At 44.3% G+C, this 23,452-nt stretch overlaps 1 protein-coding gene across 1 annotated transcript in view; it reads right to left on the bottom strand.

Annotated features, from left to right (window-relative positions):
• Positions 1 to 693: 693 nt before the first annotated feature.
• dlc1 (DLC1 Rho GTPase activating protein) overlaps positions 694 to 23,452 on the bottom strand; it is a 115,346-nt gene continuing 92,587 nt past the window's right edge. The window contains exons 6-18 of the mRNA XM_015943616.3: positions 20,749 to 20,820; positions 19,192 to 19,273; positions 18,310 to 18,373; positions 12,681 to 14,320; positions 12,032 to 12,211; positions 9,027 to 9,186; positions 7,817 to 8,024; positions 4,613 to 4,829; positions 4,195 to 4,309; positions 3,069 to 3,284; positions 2,246 to 2,463; positions 980 to 1,153; positions 694 to 879 (exon numbers count right to left, since the gene is read on the bottom strand). Of these exons, the coding sequence (XP_015799102.3) occupies positions 780 to 879; positions 980 to 1,153; positions 2,246 to 2,463; positions 3,069 to 3,284; positions 4,195 to 4,309; positions 4,613 to 4,829; positions 7,817 to 8,024; positions 9,027 to 9,186; positions 12,032 to 12,211; positions 12,681 to 14,320; positions 18,310 to 18,373; positions 19,192 to 19,273; positions 20,749 to 20,820 (3,446 nt within the window). The 3' untranslated portion in view covers positions 694 to 779. The remainder of the gene's footprint in view (positions 880 to 979; positions 1,154 to 2,245; positions 2,464 to 3,068; positions 3,285 to 4,194; positions 4,310 to 4,612; positions 4,830 to 7,816; positions 8,025 to 9,026; positions 9,187 to 12,031; positions 12,212 to 12,680; positions 14,321 to 18,309; positions 18,374 to 19,191; positions 19,274 to 20,748; positions 20,821 to 23,452) is intronic.

A 23,452-nucleotide genomic window follows, 5' to 3' on the forward strand; every position in this document is an offset into this window, starting at 1 on the left:
AACTGGATTTTGGCACTATGTTGCTAGCTGGGACACGAAAAACACCTTCTGTAGAAAGCCCACCAAGGCTGACTGAACTGAATTCTTCTCCAGGGACTGAAGTGACGCGTGTCTGTCAGTAAGTGAGGCCCCGTCTTTGATCAGTCCTTTCTTTTTGGTGAGCCAGCCACCAGTCCTCATCCGTCTCGTCCTCCAAACACTAAAAACCCTGTGTGCTACCGGCCACCTGTCATCTCACCATATCCTGTCTATTGTCTCCACTCGATCTGCATATCACCAGCACACTGGCATCTCTCTTCACCCATACATTCATCAACCAGCTCGCTGTAATAACGTCTACGGTTCCTCCTGTGCCTTGCTGTAACAGAAAAAGGGGCCCAGAGGTAACACAAGGCAAACATTAACAGACACCGTGTGACCAGAATACTTTATGTACACACTGTTTTTCCACCTGTAGACCAACATTGCAGATATAGAGTTGCTTTTCTCACACACACGCACACACAAGCTCACTCATACCTTAGATCTCCCTTTGCTTCTCAGAAGCAATATCATCGCTTTAGATAAAGTCCAAACCATACGTCCTGTATCAGCAACATCATGTCCCCAGGTCAAGATAAATCTCTCTTTTCAGTCCCAACTGAACAGTTAGTCTGTTTTGACCTGTGCCAAACACGTCCTTCAATCCAGCCTCCAGGCTTTGTCTCAGTCTGCTGGGAAAAAAAAAAAAACAAAACAAAAAAACACAATTTCAATCCAAGAAATTGCTCGCCGCCTTGTTATTTGTCCACGGGAACAGAGAACGAGTCCCGTATTCGCGCCACCTCAGCAGCACACATGTGACCGTACAGTTTGTTGTACCACTCAGGGAAACGACCCCTGGAAGAAATGAAAAACACAGTTAGCTTGGTTTATTCGACGTTTTGTTGTATTTGACTTGTGTTGCTGTAACACTGTTGTTTCTGCATGATCCGCCCACCTGAGGTCTATTCTGGAGATATGGGTGAGTCTGGATTTGTTGGCTCCACAGGGTTCGACGAAGTAGCGTGACGTGAGAACGTTGGCTCGTACCCCCACCACTGGTACCCCGTCATGCTCCACAGATGTACACACAAGAGCACACGCACCCTTAGGCAGGTCAGTCAGCCATGTTCTGGTGAAAAACATTAACATTGTTAAAGATGTGGGGAAAAATGCTCAGACGCACTTGTTTCAGGATCTAGCAGAATGCCACATCTGAGGAGAGCTTAACACGGCCCTTATTTCTTGACATGTGAACATCTTGCATCTGATTGGATAACAGCAATGCCACTCTACCACAGAGTCCGTTTGCCCTGCAACATGGATGTGTTATCTCCACAAGTAGCACAAGCCAGGAGCCTGCATGAAAACCTCAGAGAGACCATTTATAAATCAGAAATAATCATTAAAAATCCTTCTGAATGTTTGTTCTGTGTTTTGGTTCATAATAATTAAAAAGTTGTTTTTCTGTGAGCCACACCTTTAATATTTTTATGTAAAATTAAAGGCCTAAAATTCCTATCTGCCACCATCCAAGTTTCACCAAACATGACTTAAATTACTCCATTAAAGCTCTCATTCGCTCGTTGTTCACATTTTGCATTTACTTTGGCTGGAGTCTCTAAAACAGATGTCCTGGGAGTCATTCTCTGTGGGGAAAAAAACTCTGGTGCTCCTGTTTCAGCAACTAGAAGTGAGCCAGTTGAAAGGTGAGCTTCAGACAGCTGGATTAGGAGTCACATTTCCTGATTTTCAAATACCTTGCATCCGATTGGAATAACAGCAGCGCGACTCGACCACCGACTCCGGTTTAATGCTGATGTTTTATCTTCACAGATAACACAAGCCTGATGGCGTTCTGCCTTGTTGTGGAATTGCTAATGCTTATGGTTAGCGTCTGCTAGCTAAGACATGCTCTGCTCTCTCCTGGACACAAAATCAACAACAGCCTTCCCTGTCGTGAGCCAAGATAGATGAGCCAATGAGTGCTAATTTGACATTATGCCATGCATTTAGCACATATTTGTCTAATTCGAGCGTTTCCCTACCTGTTTTCTATCTGTGGCTAATGCAGGAAATAGGGGTAGAAGACTATTTTCACATTTAGTCTGCATGTTAAACTTAGAGTGACCAATCATATTTAAAAAATAACAAGTAAAAAACGATGAACTTGCTCTTTAAATCTGTCCAGTGCTCCATACATGCAGATAACATTATTTTCTACCTGAGCACCAGGTGTTCTCTGGTGGGATGGGGAGCCATGGTGTTCCTGACATAATGGTAGATCTCTGTCCGCTCCTCAAGGGTTTCCACTACTCGGCTTTCCAGCAGGTCCTCGTCCCACTGGCCCTGCTCTCTCAGCACTCGGGTCAGGACTTCCTCGGGACTCGCAGGAATTTCTACAGTCACTTTCCAGAGCCGCAGTGGGAATCCATCCTGCACCTAGATTAAAAAAAAAAAAACATTTTTTAATGTTATGCAACAATGTGAAAACAGAAACACGATCTTTCAAATATTTCTCAAGTTGTTGTCAGGAACATCGAATGCTTGATATTTCAAAATCACTAGTCTGCGCGCGTGTTCAAAAACCTGCAGCTGCCCTTTAGCCAAATCAGCTGCTTCATTCTGCGGTGTAAAGATGAAAAACAAACACACACTCTCTGCTTTGGGACTCTCAAACAGGAGAGAAGATCATCTATCCAGGCTCTGCACACAGGAGACACAGGGAATGCAGTTCCTGGGATAACGGTGAAGATCTGTTTGTGAGCGTGTCGCAACATCGAGCTGATGTCATCCTGGGACAGAGTCCAGAGCTGGAAGGGGATGGGAGAAAGAAGCCCAGAGCTGAGCTACTTTCACACGGACACGACTCCGGACAGGAAACCCCAACAGCTGCTTTTCCACTCAGTGTTTAGTGCAGCAAAGCGAACATCAAGACGACAGGAAACGGAGAGGGTGTGTTTATCCAGTAAAGACAGAATAACCGATGAGTTTCTCTCTCTCTGTTGGGATGATTTCACTTTTACGTGTGCAAACGTTGAGCTTACCTTCCTGTAGGACAGCTCGGCATGCTCGGGCGTGGAGCAGCTGTCGTAACCTTTGAACTTGTCTTTGGCCTCTTTAAGGAGCGTGTCTAAGCTGTCCTGCAGGTAGGCCCGGTATCCCCCTCGCTCCGCCTCTTCACCTGCGAGCTCCTCTAAGCGCTGGGGCAGCAGGGCCTGCTCCACGTACGAGTTCCTGCAGCGGCTCATTTCTTCAGGGATCTGTGAGAAAACACTGAGAAAATGAGCCTGCAGCTGAAAGGACGCCCTAAAAAACAATCTGGAGAAGCGCTCGGCATCGTTTCTCCACTTCATCGATAACTGAATTTCATGCTTCCTGGATAGACGGTTCAAAATGGGAACTCATCAAATCCCCCTGATCTCATCTCCAGCATCCTCATTATTTAACTCCTTCCTTTGTATTTTCTTTGTCTTTAAAATGACGTAAACGGACATTAGATATAAAAAGGCTTTCTAGTTAAGGTAATTACATCCCGGATTTTATAAGCCTCCATCAGCAAACACAAATCTAATAAAAGAGAGCAATTAAGAAGGTAATTAAGTTCGTTTGATGATGACAGGAAACCAGGAAGCTCCTGCACAATCTAATCAAAGCCTGCATGGTAGTAATGACCCGACGCGTGACGGTTTTTAGCTTTTACTGACAGAGACGAGAATGAAGCAGAGCAGTTGTCCTCAGAATGTCACGCTAACGGGATTTGTAACGCTGAATACTTCCTGTTAACAAGCACAAAGTGGTGGAAACATCTCAGTGACTGCTTCAAGGATCGTTTACTTTGTGTATTTTCCCTCTGGGATTAATAATCTTTGAATTTGAGTTGAATTTGATTGTTGAGGGTGTTTAGTTCTGCAGGACAGACACAGTTCGAGCAGGACGCGTGAGTCCGTTGACAAACATCAGCGCGAGTTGGATTGTGAGGTTATGTAACTGGGAGCGTGTTTACATGACAAACACAAGAGCACGAGTGTGTGACGGCAACACAGTGGGGGTGACATTTTTCTGGCGTCAAAGCACAAGAAAGAAGTTAAAATTCTTTTGGGTTTGGAACTTTAAAAACGCGTTTGAGTGGTTTCTTATCGAACCGATCAGCAGTCTTTTTAGATAACTCACCCTGAAGAGTTTCCTGCACTCCTGGATCATGTGTGTGAGCCCGTGAGTGGCAGCCAGGTTCTCGTTCAGGTCCCTCTGGTCTGGCTTTCCCAGCGTCTGCTTTCGGGTCATCACCCTGTCCCCAAAAACAAGATGAAAAACACTAAGATTAATAACTGTCTGACACATCGGTCTAAATTAGGATTTCATGTTTATGTAACTTCTTTGTTTCCTGCTCCATGCGTGCCCTCCATATATAGCATCCTACTCTTTTGTTTCGCTGATATGAGCCTTTCCTGTTTTCAAAACGTACAGCACACAACGTTATGTAACCTGAAGTAAGTAAGTAAGTAAGTAAGTAAAAGTATATTTATATAGCGCCTTTCACAGATATAAATCACAAAGCGCTGCATTAGTGAAAAGATGGAGGCTCACACACCTTGGCGAGGAGCTCTCCTTGCGACGCAAGGTGTTGAGGTGGAAGAGAGACGGGGCCAGGCAGACAGCCAGGTTGGTGGGGGTCATCTGGTTCTCCGCCACGCTCGCAGTCACGTCGCTGAGGAGGCACAGCAGTGTGCGCAGAGCCTCTCTGTTCTCGTCTGGCAGCAGCAGCACGGCGGCGCGGGCCGCCTGAAGACGCAGCTCTTTAGGCATGTCTGCAGGAAGGGGGAGCTCCAAATTAATCCAATTACCCACCGTCAGGATGCATCATGTTCTATTTTTATGGTTGATCTAATAAGGAAGCTGTCTGGCTGCCTTTTGTCTGCAGAAAATGAGTTTAGGTGAGATCTGTTCTGACTTTAATGTTTTATTTAGGACTTTGTGCAAAATGTGCATGTTCATGCAACAGCTTTTAAAAAAAGATGCAATCTAAGTTGCAGCAATTTCAAACGTTATTTTTTTTTACTGTGTTGTGGCCAAAAACCTGCCAAGTGAATTTCATATAAACATTAACATGAAGCTGCAGAGATGGTGGGATAGCTTCTTATTTACAGGAGTGAGCGTGTGGAAGCAGTTAGCTCACAAATCCAACCAAACATAGAACCTTAACATTTAAAAACAATATTTAGCACTTATCAGATCCAGTTAAATCACACAAAATACTGGTAGCCTAGCTTATAAAATATTGTAGCGTGATGAATTGTCCATTTCTGACCTAAAGGCCCTGCTCTAGTTGTTCTGCCCAAGCAAAACCATACGTTTCTGACACAAGCCTAATCTATAAGATATAGGCCAAGGCCACTCATGCTCTGTACTCTTATCTAAACAGTTGCTTCCTCGGACAGTGCATGAAAGAAGAAAGAACTCTTCTCTTTAAATGATAATTTGTTAGTCCAAATTATCATTGAAGCTAATGCTCAATCAATCTGTGAAATAAGAATATTAATTACTTGATATTATAATCCTATGATAGTTGTAATAAGTAATATAACTTTTAATATTTACACTAGACTGATCACACGTAATGTTAAAAATCACATGACACATTTCCTTTTTCTGATCCAATCAGAACCTTCCAGATCTGACGCAAGGCGTGGTTTTGTTGGTGCTTGGTAAATCCCCTTTTGTTGGCAAATCCTGATTCGACCATAAATCAAAACATCCAAATTATAAAACTATGCCCCACGTCATCTTAACTTGAGTTCAAAGCGTTCTAGAGAAGTTATCGGAGTGGCCAATCCGTAACTTTCCTCTTAAAGCCGAAATAACCTAACAACAAGCTGGATTAAATCTGTTGCATGTTCCACCTGCTGCAACAGCTCCTTCAGAATAAAAGCTGAACCATCACGACCCCCTTCAGGGTCTCGCTTATGCCAATAAACTGTCGTGACCTGGGAGTAACTCAAGACTGGAAGGGTCGGCAACCGCTGCATGTCTTCAGGCGTCGGTTCCAAGAGGGTCCAAGCTGGACCCCGACATTCCGAATCTAAACAGGGACTTCCGTCGGGTACGTAGACCGACAGATGGCGTCTCAATGTGTGTTATAATCTCCAAACCAAAGCTTAGAGTGAAACACCCTTTCACTCCCATTCAGAACTCATAGTCTCTCCGGATTTGCTGGTTCTGAACATATTTCACACACACACCATCCTCAGTCTTACTCCACCTTACTTCACATAGTGTTTGAAGGTAGTCTTGTTCAAATTGTTTAGAAATAAATCTTTTAACTTTTTAAACCTGACTCTCTCTTTCTTGGAGTTGATACGAAGTGTTGCTCAATCCCTGCAATAAAAAGATCCGATCTTCTGGTTAAATTTATTCAAAGATCCATTAAGGTGATACTTCATAATTTATTTTATTTCACATTCTATGGTTTCTAATTAAATGTAAGAACATCTTCTCTACAATATTTAGTGAGCTTGTTTTTCTTTAATAACCCCTCTTTTCCACCGGACGTGAAAGCGTTACCAAATCTGCTTCGCGGCCATTAGCCACCGTTTCAGCGGACCTGTTCCTTTCCACCGGCAGCAAAGTGTAATGTTCTGGACTTAAGTGTCTTCAGACTTTAAGTCTGAAACTCCTAAAGAGTTTTTAACACTTTTGGTTGTTGCTTTCAAACAGGTTTCAGTGATTCTTGAGCCAATAACTTAAAAGGAGACTAGACAGTTTTAGCTTGCTTTTACCACCCCCTAGTGTCCGTTTGTAGAACCTAAAGCAAAATTCATCTCCTCGCTGTGCTTTAATCTTTTTATCACCTTAATCTGAAAGCTGAAATGTCTCCCCAGCTTTACTTGGTATCTAGAGGAGCGGTTCATTACTAAATTAAACAAATCAGCTGGGATCATTATCTAAAACATGCAGGAAACGTGCTGGAACCAGACTGCAGAGGCAGGTATGTCAGTTCCAGTTTTTCTAAGTCCCAACAGAGCAGACTCTGAAGTTGCAAGTGGAACATTCTGGCCACAGGGGGCGATAGAGGCTGAGTGGTCTTTCATTAACCCTGTAAAGGGCCGTTTTAGAACATACTGGCTCAAGAAAGGGATTTAAAAATACAAAAAAGTTTAACTTTAAGCAACTTCACACTGAAGAACACTCTGCAGTCCTTTGCTGACCAGAAAGTTTTGTGGTTCGGGTAGGAACACTAGAGGGAGGCATATACCTTCTTTACAGCAACAGCTGTTTACTGTACTGGTAGTAAATAGAGCAGTTAAGTTAGCAGTTAGCTTTTTTAATTTGCTGACCATCAAATAAAAGCACAAGAAGGTGAAGTTTGCTTTTTTTGTTGACATCAAGGCTGCGACTTAAAGTAAAAGTTAGAGAGTAAGATCTGGAGGGGAAGCAAATTGCTTAAACCAGAGTGAACATCTGCGCGGCCTACACTTGTTTGAGGGAGCTGAAGGAGGCCATGAAATCACGAACTGATGATGACCTGGCTTTGTTGCTACTGGACTTGTAAATAATAATATTTCTTGTCCAACTCCGTGGATCTTTTACTTTGTGGTTTATTTAAAATCAGTTGGCTAATGTTAGCATTAGCTCGTCATTAGCGCTAGCTACAGCAGGTTGCTGCAGGGTTGTTTACGGCAGCTGTATGTCCCATTTCAACCAGTGGAGGGACGAAGCGGGAAACCATTTAAGTGTTGCTTTAATAGTTACAACAGAGCAACTTCCTGGAGGGACAAATTTAAATCTGTTTTCTTACACTGGTAGATCTGGAGGAAGGTCTCAGACAGTTTGCTTGTGAGAAGAGGTTCTGGTAAATCTCTGAAGTACTGCTTCAGCATGTCTGCAACGTCGTATGCCGACTGGCCTTCGTAGTTGACTCCTCCCCCTTCTGCGCCACTCGCCTCGTTCATCTGACGGAGAGCCTGGATGCGAGATTTAACTCCAGACTTCCTGAAGAGACCCACCTGGGAGGCGGAGCATAAAAAGATAAAGTTCCATCATCCATACTGGCAGACCAGATGAGATTATGACCCATTCGTCTCAGAAGTGACACGAAGTGCATCATTTATTATAAAACTGCCTCTAAATGGACTCATGTGTTGTAGACCCCCCCTTTTTTTAATCATCAGACTATTTTCTGTGTTGCCTAATATTTTTCACTCTTCCACAGTTTGAGTGCTCACAGTAAATTCGGTCACATCACAGCAGAACCTATTGACTGTTTACAAGCAGCTCCCATGACACCCGATGTGCATTCTTGCCTGAAAAGCTGTGCAGGACCTCATCAATGGCCTTTTAAGGCGGTTTCAAAGGGCAATAAACACTTACAAGAAGAAGGACTAAATGTCCAGTCTGAATATTTTCCATGATCTTTCATCATCTCAGAACAGAGATGCCTTGTCCAGCTTTGAAAAGAAAGCCATCATTCTCTTTTCTCCGTTGCGTTCCTTTAACAGCAAGTCTATTTTTCCAAATCTCTCCTTTATGGATGCAAACACACTTGATGGAAATCAAGAAAAAATTAATAAAAACTCAGCAGCTGCACATTTTGATTCTGCACAGACATCTGTCCTGCTTACGGAAAGTATGACACTGACCATGTGGGCTTTAAATAGTTTTCCTTTTTATTACCGAATCTTATGCAAGAGTCACTTGGAAACCCTAGATGATCCTAGAACATCACCCAGTTTATAAGAATCACGTTTTTGCAGCTCAAGCAATCATTAAATTAATATCTTCTAAAAAAAAAAAAAAAAGGAAGTACTGATGCAGAGTTGGCGACATTGCTTAGAGGTGTGTGTTTACTTAAAGAAGAGGTGTTGCTTCCAGTCTTAATCATGGAAGTATAGGGAGAAAAGCTTAAATGTGCAATACATTTTTCCACCTCTAGATGGTGCCTTCTGACAAAAACTGTGGATTTCTGCTTTAATTCTTCATACTTGTTAGGTAGAAACTTCTAAGTTTACCTGGTCCAGACAGTGGTTGCGTAAATAGCGCATAGCTTGCTGAATCCCTTGAGGAAGGGGCTGGCCAGTCCGCTGGACGATGACCTGCAGCGGCACACCGAACACATTCCGGTCCTTGTAGTCACGAACTTTGATTCGTTTCATGAATTTTGGCACAGCCCTGCAACCACCAACAATTAGAAAATTCATTTCTACTCAAACTGGAAATGACAGGATTGACCAAAGAAGTGGATCTTAAACAAAAGCGATGACCGACCTAGCTTTCCTTTAAGAATTGCATATCGTCATTGACATTTTAGGCCTATGTTAAGCCTAATATTGAGAATCATTAACAACAGTAACTATAGAGATCACACTAATACATTATTCATTAGATACAAAATACTGAAATTTCCTGACTTGGTAGAGTGGAAAATATTGCAAATAATGTACAGAGCGAGTACGAATAATCTACCAACTAATATTCAGAAAATGCTTCATAAGAGAGTAAGTGGGTACATGTTAAAAGGAACTGATGTCTTTAAGAAACCTAGATTCATAACCAAAGTTAGGGATTGTAACATTTCTGTAAATGGTGTAAGATTGTGGAACGCCATTAACAAGGAATTTAAAGAATCAACTACACTTGCAATATTTAAAAAATCTATAAAATCTAATGTATTTAGTAATTATGAAAAGGAGAATTATAATGTCAAAGATTAGACGTGAAAATATTAGAAAGTGACGTGAAAATATTAGAAAGTGACTGAGGTTATACTGTGTTTGTTTGGCGGATAATTTCATTTCGTAAAAAGGGGCAGAAATCATAAGATTTTTTCTTCTATCTGCTCCTTTTCATTCAAAGGTTTTTTTTCAATATGTTAATGTATCCTGTATTTGTTTGTGTTTATTTTATACATTGTGAATGAAATAAAAGAGAAATATATATATATATATATATATACTTCTCCGTCAACGTCGGGACGGAGACACGCAACGCCACTATCCATCCTTTCGAGGGCTCTTCGAACAGGCTCGCAAAGACAGACAGAGTCGAACTCTCTTTTCTAAACAACTGTCCGACGAGACGAAAAACACAAGCTTGTGATTGGTCAGGACGCCACTGTCGTTCACCTACAGCCCCGCCATTGTGCCCTCAAAAACATAAAGAGAGCCGAGGAGATCTAGCAGCAGACACGGAGAAGCTTGAAGAATACCTCAAAGAAAAACACTAAAATTATGAACGTTTTATTCCCCCGTGACTGGAGGAGTGAAAAGATACGCAGCAAACATTTTATTCGTGGACGGAAATGATGGAAAACGTGGGTTTAGAGGTGGCGAGCGCATGAAGAGGTTGAGGAGAATGGGGGACACATTTGCCCACGTTAAAAAGTATCTTAAATACAAAAAACACAATAGTAAATGCACTCTCTTGGACCGGACACATGACAGGATAACACAGAACAGCGCTACGCCCTCTGGTGTCCTGGCGGGGAATTGCTTTGCAACACTCTCCCGGAGGCGGAGAAGTCCAAGAGCAAAACGCCTCCGTTCGTGCGGGCGTGTCTCTCCCTCGTGGAGCTGATGGGGAAGTATAAATTAGGCTTTAGACTGAGATCATCCCATGATGAGAATATTGCAAGTATGGCCATTTTTGTGCTAGCTGCAGTGGCCATCTTTGACTTCAAAAGTATATCAGCTGTAGGTGGACTTCCTACCATTACTTCATTCAAACACGAGTGCAAAATAAGTGTAAGAACAGAAATACACAACTGACAATATTCTACCGATGGATTAAATCTTAAATGTAAATCGGTTTAGATCTGATGTCAAATTTAATCTGATTACTACAGAATTCTCCCAAAAATGGTGTCTCCGGGTTTTATAAGAGGAAGCGTAGCTCAGTAGCTCTCTTCACTCTCTGTGTCCACATGTCATGGTGCAGGTGGCCACAGAATCTATAACTAAAACTGCAAAGTATTGTTTGTTTCACATGAGTTCACCCGCAGATTTATGGATGTGTTTCTATCTGCAGGGGTGTGAGTGTGTTTAGCTGAAGGCCTCGGTGCGTGAGTCGGGACAAGTGTGTCTTTGTAAGAGCTGCTGCTCACAAGACGCTGGAGCACTTCTCAGAATCACGATTTGGGAGAGATGGAAAAAGAGAAACTTTATGATCAAGAACGGAATTCTGAATATGTACGGGTCTGAAGGAGCCAACAATCGGACTCTGTCTCTCAGCGAGCCTGTCATGAGACCGTCATGGTGCCTTCTGTTTCAGCACAAGAAAGGCCTTAAGCATGAAGTAAAAAAAAACTTCATTTCTCACTATAATTCCATTTTTCTTCTCCAATCTAAGCACAAAGCTTTGATTTCATAGGCTGGGAAAGTCAAAAACATGTTTACGCCAAATTATATTTTGCACTGAGTGTCTCACATCGTTTTTTTCTGCCCATTGAGATACGTTCTGTTTAGCAGGCCCTCTCAGTGAACAAATCTGTATAGAAAACAAACAAATAGAGTAAAAAAATGTGAATTTTGCTTAATAAAATCCAATTTTTGAAAGATTACCGTTAATAAACAAAGAATGAAACTGCTGTAGGAGGTAAGAACAAAACCCGAAACTCTAAAGCCGATCCAGTCAGATGGTATCGGGTGTTACTGGAGGACTGCGGAGCGGAGGGCAACTCTTTCCAGCCTGCAGCGCAGCACCTTGCGTGTGAACTGCCATAATTGCACCGTTAAGAAGACAATGCGCACCCCTTCCCAGCAATTATGGGCCTGGGAAAAGAATGTGAAACCCAACCTCTGCGGACAGCCGTCACAGCGATATACAACTTGCAGATGGAGCAGATTGAGAGACGGGCAGGACGGAGGGGTGGAGGGTGGCTGAGCGGAGATATTCAGGGGCATAACTGACAGAAACAATGTGGCAGACGCAGTTTCCAGAGAGAAACAAGAAAAAAAAACTAAACATCTGTTACTGAGGAGAAAGACGTATGCGAGGGTTCTACGTTTCTTCTACTGACCAGCTGAAGCCGTGTTTGTTTGTAGGGGTGTGTTTCTCCAGCAGGGCGGTGAGCTGCAGAAGCGAGAGCTTCTGCAGAAGATTCATCTGCAGCAAGGACTGGCAGCTGATCTGGAGCTGAGCGGAGGCCAAGCTGGGCCGGTGGGAGTTCTGGAAGCTCGGCCAGCGGAGTTTCTGGGGTCTGGAGAGCATCGGGGGAGAGGAGGGAAGAGAAGTTAAAAGGAGAATGACTGCTGAGAAAAGAGCGGTTAAACTCCAGGGATCTGCATTGTGGTTTACTGTACACATACACCCCCCCCCCCACCACCACCACCACCACCACCCCCCACCCGCCACATGCGCACACACACACACACACACACACACACAGTGTGTAACAATTCTGTGTGTGGTCGGGTGATCAGTGGAGGGATTACAAATACGAATGCATGCATCAATCAAGAGATTATCTCATAGAAACTGAAGGTAATTCTGCCGGTAAATTCCCGAGTGTATAGAAACTGTTACCATGGAGACCAAGCAGCATTCCTGAGCTCCATTAGAAAACTCATTTTTGTCCCATTGTGTTCAACTTTTTTTGGATTTAAACAGTAAAAACTGTAAAGCGAGGACAAAGCTGTAAGACAAACATGCAAGACATCTTATCTGACCTGCTGGTTCTCGTCAGCGATGCTCCCACGCCTGAATCTCTCCTCTCCCTCATCCCGTCCTCTGCCTCCCCCAGCGGATTTCCTGTGCTGTCCTGGTCACTTCCGTTCTCCGTCTCTTCCAGTTGGTTCTGCAGAGGAGAAGATGGGCATGGCGACGCCGAGTCCAGTGCTGAGTCTGAGTCTCCATCTTCTTCCTCTTCTTCTTCCTCCTCCTCCTCCTCCTCCTCCTCACCAGCCGCCACCTCTGACCAGGCGTTCACAAAGCCACTGACCTGCTGCAGCACTTCCTCAAGTTTCTGTTCATCCCCCTCTGCCTCCTCTCGCTCAGTGAAGGGGACGTTGTCGTAAAAGCTGAGCCGGCTGTCGACGGAGCCCGAGGACGCTCGACGATGGCGCCTGCTTTGCCGTCCCCTGAGGATCACTGAGCCCCCCTTGTCACTCCCACTGTGATTACGTGGACTCCCGTCCTGCAGGGCTGTGGGGAAAGTTCCCGGCTTGTGGCCTTCAGGTAAATAGAAGAAGATCATGCCCCCCTCTTCATCAGCATCTTCCTCTTCATCTTGCCTGCTCTTGCTTTGATCCTTGCAGTTGTTCCTGCGGTTCTGCTCATGAACTGACATCCCCTTACTGGCTTGACAGGGAATGGGTGGAGCTGATTTGGGCGGAGGCGGCTGCTGGTCGGCTGCTTGCTGGAGGATGCTGAAAGGATCAAACCCTTCCAAGTACATTCCTCCTCTTTTACCGGAACCCGCTGCCGTACTGTGACTGCGAGCTCGAGTCACCGGACTCGGCGTGCTCACCGCACTTCCGCTGCTGGCTTCGGACTGGCTGCTCCCTGTGCTCCCAGTGCTGCCGTTGCTGGTCTGAGTGGAGTAGGACACAGAGCGGTTCCGGTTTAGAGTCATGGTCTGAGTGGGGTTGCGGTGGTGACTGAAGTTGATGCTTGAGATGTCCACACAGTTCAGCCTCCTCAGTTTGTCTTCATCTAGACCCTGTTTGGCGACGGGGCCACTGATTTCCAGCTTCCCTCCACCAGTACTCCCCTTCTTCTTTCTCTTGGAAGAGACGCTGCTGCGAAGCCGCAGGCTCTCCATCCTCTTCAGGAAACTTTTAGCTCTTGAACGCGTACTTTTGCCACTGCCTCCTCCTCGGTCCAGACTTCCTCCCTCCATTCCAGCTTTGACATCAAAGGTGAAGTGTCTGAGATTGTCCAGAGGAGATGGAGGAAGCCCGTCAGACAGAGAATCCTCGTTGGGGCCTCCTGAGCCTCCCGTGCCAGAGGATGAGCACATGCTGGCCACAGAGCTTGCACGGGTGGCTCCAACAGGTAGAGCTTCATTCCTCAGGGCAGCGCCATGGCTCTTCTCCCCTCCTCTTCCTCCACTCCCACTGCTGTGGATGGAGCCAACTTCAGGTTGCTCGCTGAGGTCAGTTAGCACGCTCTCGGTGCTGTTGCCCTCATGCAGGGTCATCCTGCCTTTCTGGGATCCGGGGTCCTTACTAAACGTGGGCTGACCAGCGTCCAGAGGAAAAGCAGAGAAAACTTCCAGCTCCTCCATGCGGGACCAGCGCTTGCTGTCCCTCTGGAAGGTCCAGCGACCACTGATGGCACAAGGCTCATCTTCATCTGAGTCTTCGCTCTAAACAGGGGAAGAAAAGGACGGGGGGAGGGAGTGAATAGCAGGAAGCAAGGGTGGAAAAGCAAAAAGGAGAGGAACATTATTCACGAGTACATTTTCCACTTCTTTTACGACATTCCATTCCACAATCCAGGAAGCTCTCTGGAGTTATGGATATTTCCCCCAAGAACTGTTCTATTTTAAAACCACATAAAATATAATCACATATAATAGCCGTCAAATTCTTTCATAACACCAAATCATTCGCAGAAAATCATCAGCTACGTGAGAAGAACGATCATGCAGCCATGACATAAAAAGACAACTTTAGATAAGATAGATCTGAGGTCACGTCATCAATCACTGAGCATGTCACCCTCACCTCCAGTAATACAGTAAATCAAGGCCCGGCTTTTCTCAAAGGAATGCAGGTCATCCGCCACCTTTCATGTCAGAGTTTAAAACTCACATCAGCATTAGAAAACATCCATCCATCCGTCCATTTTCCTTTGATTACCCGGGATGGTTAGGGTCAGGGGCACCAACCTAAGCAGAGACCCAGACTTCCCTCTCCCCTTGGGCCAGGTACTCCGGGGGAATCCCAAGGCGTGCCCAGGCCAGTCGAGAAACATAGTCCCTTCGGCGTGTCTCGCAAAACTTCATCAGGGAGGAATTCTAACTAGATGCTCGAGCCACCTCAACTGGCTTCTCGCGACGTGGAGGAGCAGCGCATCTACTCCGAGCCCCTCCTGGATGACAAAGCTTCTCAACCCATCTCTAGAGACAGCCCAGACACCCTGCAGAAAAATAACTACTTTTGGCTGCACATATCCACAATCTTTAAATCATGACCCAAAGCTCATGATCATAAATGAAGGTTAGAAAGAAGATCGACCGGTAAATCCAGAGCTTTGCCTTCTGGCTCAGCTCATCACGACAGATCGATACATAGCCAGCATCACTGCAGACGCAGCATCAATTCGCCCATCGATCTCCTGCTCCATCTTTCCCTCACTTGTGAACAACACTCCTCATCCACTTGGGGCAGGACCTTGTCTCCAAGCGAAGAAGGCACTCTACCCTATTCCAACTCAAGACCATGGTCTCGGATGTCAGAAGAATGTTGCTCAAATCTTTAAAATGGCCTCAGGCACAAGTTCAAGTGATCATGCAGGAACTTTTTGTTCTAAACGTATTTATTAGGAATGCCTCTTGGCTACTACAACACCAACGTTTAGCTCCGAATGTATAAAATTGCCAGTCATACCAATGTTTGCATTTGCTGTGGTTGATCACAGGTGGTGGCCATCTTGAATTGGGTTGACAATGACTTTTTTTCAGGTTGGCTCCAAGTGTTTTTGACTTGGTTGAATAAAGATTGCCTTAATTTCACTGGTTTGCTGGACACGTGGCACACACACACACACACACACGCACACACACACGCCCACTATTAAAAAGTGAAAGGTTGGTGAGAAGGGGCCCAAACCAAATCACAATTAAAATACAGATGTTTGGACAAAATGTGACCCCCCCCCCCCCCCGGTTAATCTATTGCAGACCCTGCAGGAAATTCCAGTATGACCCCCATAGCTCCCAATGCAGCCAGCCAGACTGGGGTCGCCACCCCCACCCAACGGTCTTCAGACAGAGCAGAAAGGAAACTAGAGTTATGTGCTGCTACTGTTTGCTTTTATTTACTTATTCATGGCAGCGATGCCGATTCATTTAAATCACAATAGAGGAGCAAAGCTAAACCATCAGCTGCAGTTAAACCACCAGCTTCCCTCCACCTTTCAGACGTTTTTGATTGTTAGAAATGATTGTTAGAAATCAGCAAACACAAAATTATCTCTGTAAGTTAAATTAACGGAGTTGTGCATAAAAAAAGTCAAGAGAAATGTTCCTAACAGCAAATTTTCTTGTGTGACACGTTTCTCTACTTGTTTCTGCGTGGAATGTGAGATAACACCAGCATTTCAGTTGTGAACAAAGATCAGCAGCGAGTCAGGAGAGCTGGAACCATTTGTCAGCATTCTGCAGATATCTAATCCTCAAGCCATCAAACATCTAAGTGTTCATGGAGATGATGGCTCTGAAGGTCACGCGAAGGAGTGTGCGGAGGAAAAGGAAAGATTTTAACTGAGAGAATGAAAAACCCCACAAGAAGAAAACAAGAGACAGAGTGGACATCTGGAGAGTGAGGGAATGTGGAGATGTGACGAGATCAATGCATTCTTATGTTCTCTGGGGGTGGGGGGTGGTCTACCATCTCATAAGAGTCCAGGAGTCAAAGAGGCAAAAGAGCTTATTGACTCCTCTCCCTCTGTCTGATGACTCCTGAAATGAAAGGTGACACACAGAGGGTCATCCTAGTGAATAACACCACCCGTGGAACAAATATGTTACTATGCAGCCCTCAAGGCTGTTAAAGAGTTACGGCTGTTTCGGGTCAAACTAGGCAACGACAGTGTTGTCATTCAGCACGAACAATCCACTCTGACTTAACGATGTGTTAATCAATTGGAATTTCACTCGCCTGTTGTCTTTAAAGACATTTTCCAAGAAGACGCCATTTCTAGACACAGTTTTTAGTCTCATTTCTCAAGCATCACTATATTCGTGGCTATGGCTATAGTGACTCTAACATTTATGAAGGAAAGAAGAGTGCCTTTAACCAGGGAGGAGGTCAAAGTGAACACAACCTCTTGAAGTGACCTTCCCTTCCCTAAGGGTCCTCACAGTTCAACAATTGCCTCTTTAGTAAAGAAAATGAGCAAAAATGCAGCGTCGTGCCGTGGCCAGCGGGCGCAGCGATGATGGTGGAGGTGTGAGAAAAGGTAATTGTGTCTGAGAGCTTTAAGAAAAAGCACCTTTTCATTCACTCGTTACTAGAATAAATCTGCGGTCTCTGGTATAAATGAATGCCTTGTGAGTCGTTCTCTGTGGGGAAAAAAGCTGAATAAATAAAAGCTGAACTCTCTACGTGACGCTGACACCTGCCGTTGCTACCGGGAGTCGATCCGTAGACTGGTTTGTCATGCTGCAGACGCTGTGCTATCAGTTCCAGCACCAAAGGAGGGTCCGAGGACCTGGCATTCCGGATCACACACGGGAGTCTCCGAAACGGTACGTAGACTCGGCATAGATGGCGTTTCATGTCTCTTCCTCCTGAAGTCCCTCGTGGTTAGTTAGTCAAAACAACATCTTACACTCAGACTCGTCCCGCATCAGAACGGAGATTCTGAACTGACACACACACACCAACGCTTCAGTTCACATCCATTTTCATCCATCATTAGAGAGTTAGTCCTGGTGATTGTTTCGAATAATTATGAAATAAATATTCTTAAACGTCCCCTATTTCTCTTTTCTTGTCTCTAAGTCAATACAAAGTGTTTGAATAAAATTCCCTGTGGAAAAAAACAACCTCTTCTGATTCTAAGGTAAGATTAATCTCTTTACCTTAATAAAGTGTAAGACTATATCAACTATATTCCGCTACATTTAATGGCGCTCTGTTTCAGGAAGTAAGATGGAGGAGCGGGGGTCAGGAAATGGCCGAATTCGGAATCTTATTCATGATATTCAGACATCTTGCCTCTGATTGGCTAACAACAACAGAACTCTACCTCTGACTCCATTTGCGTTGCATCTTTGATGTTTTATCTTCACAAATGGCGCAAACCCAAGTTGCTAATGCTAATGATTGGCTTCTGCTAGCCGAGACGCATTCTGCTCTCTCCTGGACGCGAAATCTTCTGTGGTCGCGAGTCAAGATGGGCGAGTCCATGAGTGATTTTTTTACAGTGTAACCAGATGTGTGTGGTTTTTCTGAACAGAGTTCCCTATCTATTTTTTATCTGTGACTAATGCAGGAAAAAAGGGTAAAAGACATGTTCAGCCTACACGTTAAACTCGTTGTGACTGATAGTATTTTATAAATAATGAGCAAAAAATGGTTTCCCCAGTGAACTTGGCCTTTACAGTAAGTGTAGATGTGCACTTACTCTTTTCCTTTGCGGAGATATCTCCAGTCTCATTAGAGCACACTTGTTGAGGGTGTTCAGTCTCCTGCAAACACAAACACACAAAGGTGGTTGCAGCAACAAATGATTTTTAAAATGTTTCGCTCGTTGACCTCTTTCGAACACCGCCACAAGGAGGATATGAAGAGACACACAGAAGGGAAGCGGGGATGCAAACCGTCTGGCTAATGAGCCGCTGAGGGATAATCCTCTAAATGAACAGGAAGAGACAGGAAAAGAGGGGTGAATGAGATCCACTGGAGGAAAAAGGTGGGGAGGGGACGGAAAGCTTATCCCTCCTGCCACCTGGAGAAGGGCGGTGAGGGAGGGGGTGGTGGAGGAGGTGGAGGGGTCCCCCCTCTTGTGAGCTCTTCGAGCATATCGTGTAACAATGGGGAGATGAAGTGATGGGAGCTGAAGGGTTGTTGGGGCCGTGGGGAAAGAGGGAATGCCTGCCAAGAGAGGAGACACGGAGACGATTGCTTCCAGATGCAGGAGCAGACACCTGCTGAGTTTCATTACCAAGACATGAAATTTAATTGAGCGACGACAATGGAAGTGTTAGCCCTGTCCTGATTATTACAACAAGGACATTTTATTTTCTTCTGTGTCAGGTTTCAAATACATACAAACCAACTGCATGAGAATGCCAAACATACAGAGCTTTACAGTGAGAGGTATGAGCCTAGCTCGGAGCTTCCAGGGTGCCTTTTTGAATGATTGTTTTATCTAATCCGAAGCCTTCAAAAGCAGGCCCCCTTTTGATGTTACCCTCTCGAGATTTCACAGTGAGGTTGAAAAGTTATGGCATCCAGTGGCAGATACCATCAAAAGAAGGTTAGAGTGTGTGATTTGTTATCTCACCTGCAGAGAGCTTCAATAGCATCCCGATCGAGGAAATCATGATCCCTGGTGACTGAAGAGATGTTGATGGGAAACTGGGAATCTAAAAAAAGGAGAGGGAGAGTAGGGTTGGTGTTGGCATTCCTCTGCAGCCGATTACATCTGTGTGTTCAGATAAACCAGAGTCCCCCCCCCCCCAGCTTTTGAACACACCCACCTGCTCAAACACCTAGCTTCTCCCTCACCACACGGCCTCTGAAAAGCTAAGGGAGGAAGTGGCGTCTTCGACCAAACAAACACAGCTGCAGCTTTCAAACCATGCAGGCCCTGGTGGGGGTGAAAAAAGGCTATAGGTCCCCCACTGCAGCTCAGAGGTCCCACTTCTTTTCGTTGCCTTTACTCCAACCAGCCCCAATATGAGGAAGACGTCTTCAGCCAGCTTAGCGCGCCTTCAAGCAGAAATAGTCGAGAGGCTCTTCTCTGGCTGGAATGGTCAGGATTTTGAGGAGCCTTATGGAATGTGCTGACCCTACCCAAAATGGGAATCTTGCATCTATACCCTCGGGCGATGATGACAAGACAATGCTATCTATTCATCTTTCACCTATTGGTGCTGACTGGAACAGGCCAATCAGTCCACGCAGTTTCAGTGGAGCAATCGATGTAACAGCAACAAGAGGTTCTCTCATGGAAAGGGTTAGGAACACGACAATCCCCTTTTAGGTGCAGATGACATACGAGATGACACTAAAAGTGAATGGCTTTAGCTTGTGCTTTTTTTATTGTTTTTTTATCGGTTTCCGTTCTTTAAGGTATGACAGGTCTGTGCAGAAACAATGGTTGTGCAGTTCAAAGATGAAGCCGTTCACGGTTAGTTGGAAACCAGCAATGACCTGCTGACAGCGACGGGCAGGTCCTGCTGTCATCGTCTTGCAATTTCATACAGGGTCAATGGAATGCTATAGTATAGTCAAAGCAAGTAAAGACCAAACGTTATATTTAAGTAAATCTGTGTGTAAAGCTCAAAGATCCAGTTAGGAATCATTTGTTGATCATTTTCTAATGTTTGGGGCACTTCCAGCACATTTACCCGTGTTGCTCATGCTACAGATGCAAAATCCTCGCAAGGTATAACTTGTAGTAAAGATGAGCTTTCCAATAATATTGGATCCAGTGTAAAACACGTTGTTACAGTAAAGAGAAAATTGACTGAACACAGTTTGCACACACATGCTATGGGTATATGTTACATTGTGGTTAAAGCTTAATGTTAGGCCTCTATCCTCCCTCACAAGGAACATACCGATCTAAATGTGTGCGTGTGTGTGTCTGAGACATTCTACTTAACTGCATGCTTTACAATTATAAAGCACATTAATGACACATAAGTTGTTGTTGAATGTTACACAAGCAGCTGCTTTAACTAATACCCTTCCTTTTCTTGTGTTCTGTCATCATGAGGTTTAACAGTGATATCTGTGGGCTTACAAATCACACCTCTTTCTTGTGAGAAAAAAGTTACTCGAACAATATACCTTGGTAGGGACACGTTTAAAAGCAAACCACGGTGCGTGTTACCTTCATAAAGTTGGGCGTACTGTGGGAATCCTGCAGCTCGGAGCCAGGTACAGGCCTCTTTGGCTTCAATTTCTATGTGAGATAAAAGAGGAGAGAGTTGAGGGAGACTTGCAAAAATCACACCCCCTTCAAAAAAATAAATCACCACGATGTAAAACAGTCGTCCTTAGGGCAGGTGAAACAGGAACAATTAGAATAGGGTTATCTCCATAATTCATCTTAGACTGAGAAACCATCTAAAGCAGGGGTATTCAATTCGAGGCCTAGAGGACTGGTATCCAACATGTTTTAGTGGTTTCTCTATTCCAGTGGTTCTGTGGTTGAATCACCTGTGCTGCAGCTCGTCAGGCTCTGCAGAAGCATGTTAATTACCTGCTGATTGAAATCAGGTGTGTTAAAACTAAACCTTCAGGATACCGGTCCTCGAGGGCCAGAATAGAATACCCTGATCTAAAGGCTCAGGAACAATTTTCAGGTGTTTATATTCATTAGCTGATTAGAGTGTGACACTTTCAATTTAGAATATTGAACTTTTTACCAATATTCTAACTTTCTGAGATTTGGAATGTGGGGTTTTCATAAGCTGTAAGCCATAATCATCACAGTTATAACAAATAAAGGCTTGAAATATCTGGCTTTGCACGTAATGGGTCTATCTCATATACATGCTTCCCCTTATGAGGTGAATCACTGAACTTTTGACCAATGTTCTAATTTTTGGAGTTTCACCTGCTCGATGAGGCCAGTGGTGTCCTTGAGGATCCCTATACGGATTATTTTAGATGCATCTGCTCTAAAACTCCTGATTTGATGGGTTAAAAGACCCCTGCAGCACTAGAAGACACGACGAGCAGTTAATTAACCTTTTGACTCTAGCATGTTAAAGCAGGGAAACAACAAAAACATGCATGACTTTGACGAGACATCACTCAATTGGGCATTTGGTAATTAAAATCACCATAGGACCAACTTCTGATCTGGAAACATTAACCAGGTGTCATGAGTAAACTCATTAACCTTTACTACCCATTTCACTCACACTCGGTTCATTTCTATTGCTCCTGAGCTGTGGAAAACGGAGACATCTCCCAAACCTTGGTCTTTTATGTGTTGTCACTAGCACTGACCACCAGCCTACGTCCACCTTTGATGTCAAAAATGAACAATTTCAGAATATCTGACAACTATTAAAAAGAAAGGATGCTAACGAACATCAAATGGGCCAATGTTCACACCCTCACTGCAGTTAAGAAAATTCACTGCCAAGCAAACCCTTTCATAACTCCCTCCGGGTCACGCAGGGTGTGACGTTTGGGCTTGTTATGCTAAGTGCTGGGACTGAATGCTGGGTCAGAGGAGCCGTGAGGATGTCTCCCAATTATGTGTGAAAGTCTTTTAGATGACACACGCCAAATGGCCACGTAGCTAGCAGTTCAAAGAGGAGACAAGTTTCAAGGGCTCGGAGTGCTGATGTTAAAAGTTCATCAGCGGAGTGAAGTGACAGCAAGTACAAATGTAGCGCAACCATGAGTGGAGCAAATAAACACAATCCAAAGGGCAAAAGCAGGAAAAGGTTCTGCTGAGCTGTGGAAGAACGTGTCAGCTAGAGTTACACATCTGCTATGGGTCAGACAGAAGTGATGAATTACTTCAGATAGTCATTTTTGTTGTATCTCTATGTCAGGGCTATTCAATTCCACCGGTATCCAGCACGTTTTGGTTCCAATTCTGCTTCAAAACACCTGATTTCAATCAGCAGGTGATTAGCAAGGCTTCTGCAGAGCCTGATGAGCTGCTGCACGGGTGATTCAACCACTGAATCAAGTGTGCTGGACCAAAGAAACCACTAAAACATGCTGGACACCGGCCCTCAAGGCCCTGAATTGAATAACCCCCCTGCTCTACATAATTTCTCCAACAACAAAATATTAAAGCACCAGCATTATTTGAAGGGTTAAATTTTACTCACCATCTTGAAATTTTAAATTTGGTTCAAATGTGGAGAAAGGGTGGAGTTTTAGCTGTTTTTAGCAAATAACCTAAAAAATTAAGTTTTAAAAATAACGTGCAATCTTTGGTGATGCCGCGTTATCTTATCTAACCTCTCAGCCACCAAAAAGACAACTTTCAGTTCAACATCACTAAAACAGGCAGAGTTATAACAAGTTCTGAGCTTTCTGTGGCAGCCATGTTCACTTCAGTTGACCCAAGATGTCGTTTGTCCGATGATCACTTATGGAGTGAAATAACTTAAGGCACTTCTGCAACTCTGGACTGCATTTCAGTCCTGTAACCAAATAAAGTTTACCACCAAACAATGTGAGACAGGTCAGAATAAGAGTCTAGTCTACAGGATACACAAGTACTTACATACCAACAACAAGCCCAGACAGCAGATGAACTCGCCAAAAAAACGCTGTGACCAGAACGGTCTCCACTCTGACACTGAAGGGACACGCAGCCTCTAACATTAAACCAACATGGTTATTTAGGAATGGAGCTCCGATTTCCCTTGCAAACGTAAAATAGCATGTTTCGAATAAAGTGTATCCGAGTGTGTGTTTAGTTCTGTATTTCTGAAGGGAAACACAGAAACCGAGGTTCCTGTGTAGCGCTTGTATGTCAGTCTGTGTGTTTGAGCTAGCTCCTGCATTTGCAAAACCTCATGTTTAAGGACAAATCACTAAAGAAAAGAAAGACAGTA

This window comes from Nothobranchius furzeri, chromosome 6 (genome assembly GCF_043380555.1).
Source record: "Nothobranchius furzeri strain GRZ-AD chromosome 6, NfurGRZ-RIMD1, whole genome shotgun sequence".
Lineage (NCBI taxonomy): Eukaryota > Metazoa > Chordata > Actinopteri > Cyprinodontiformes > Nothobranchiidae > Nothobranchius > Nothobranchius furzeri.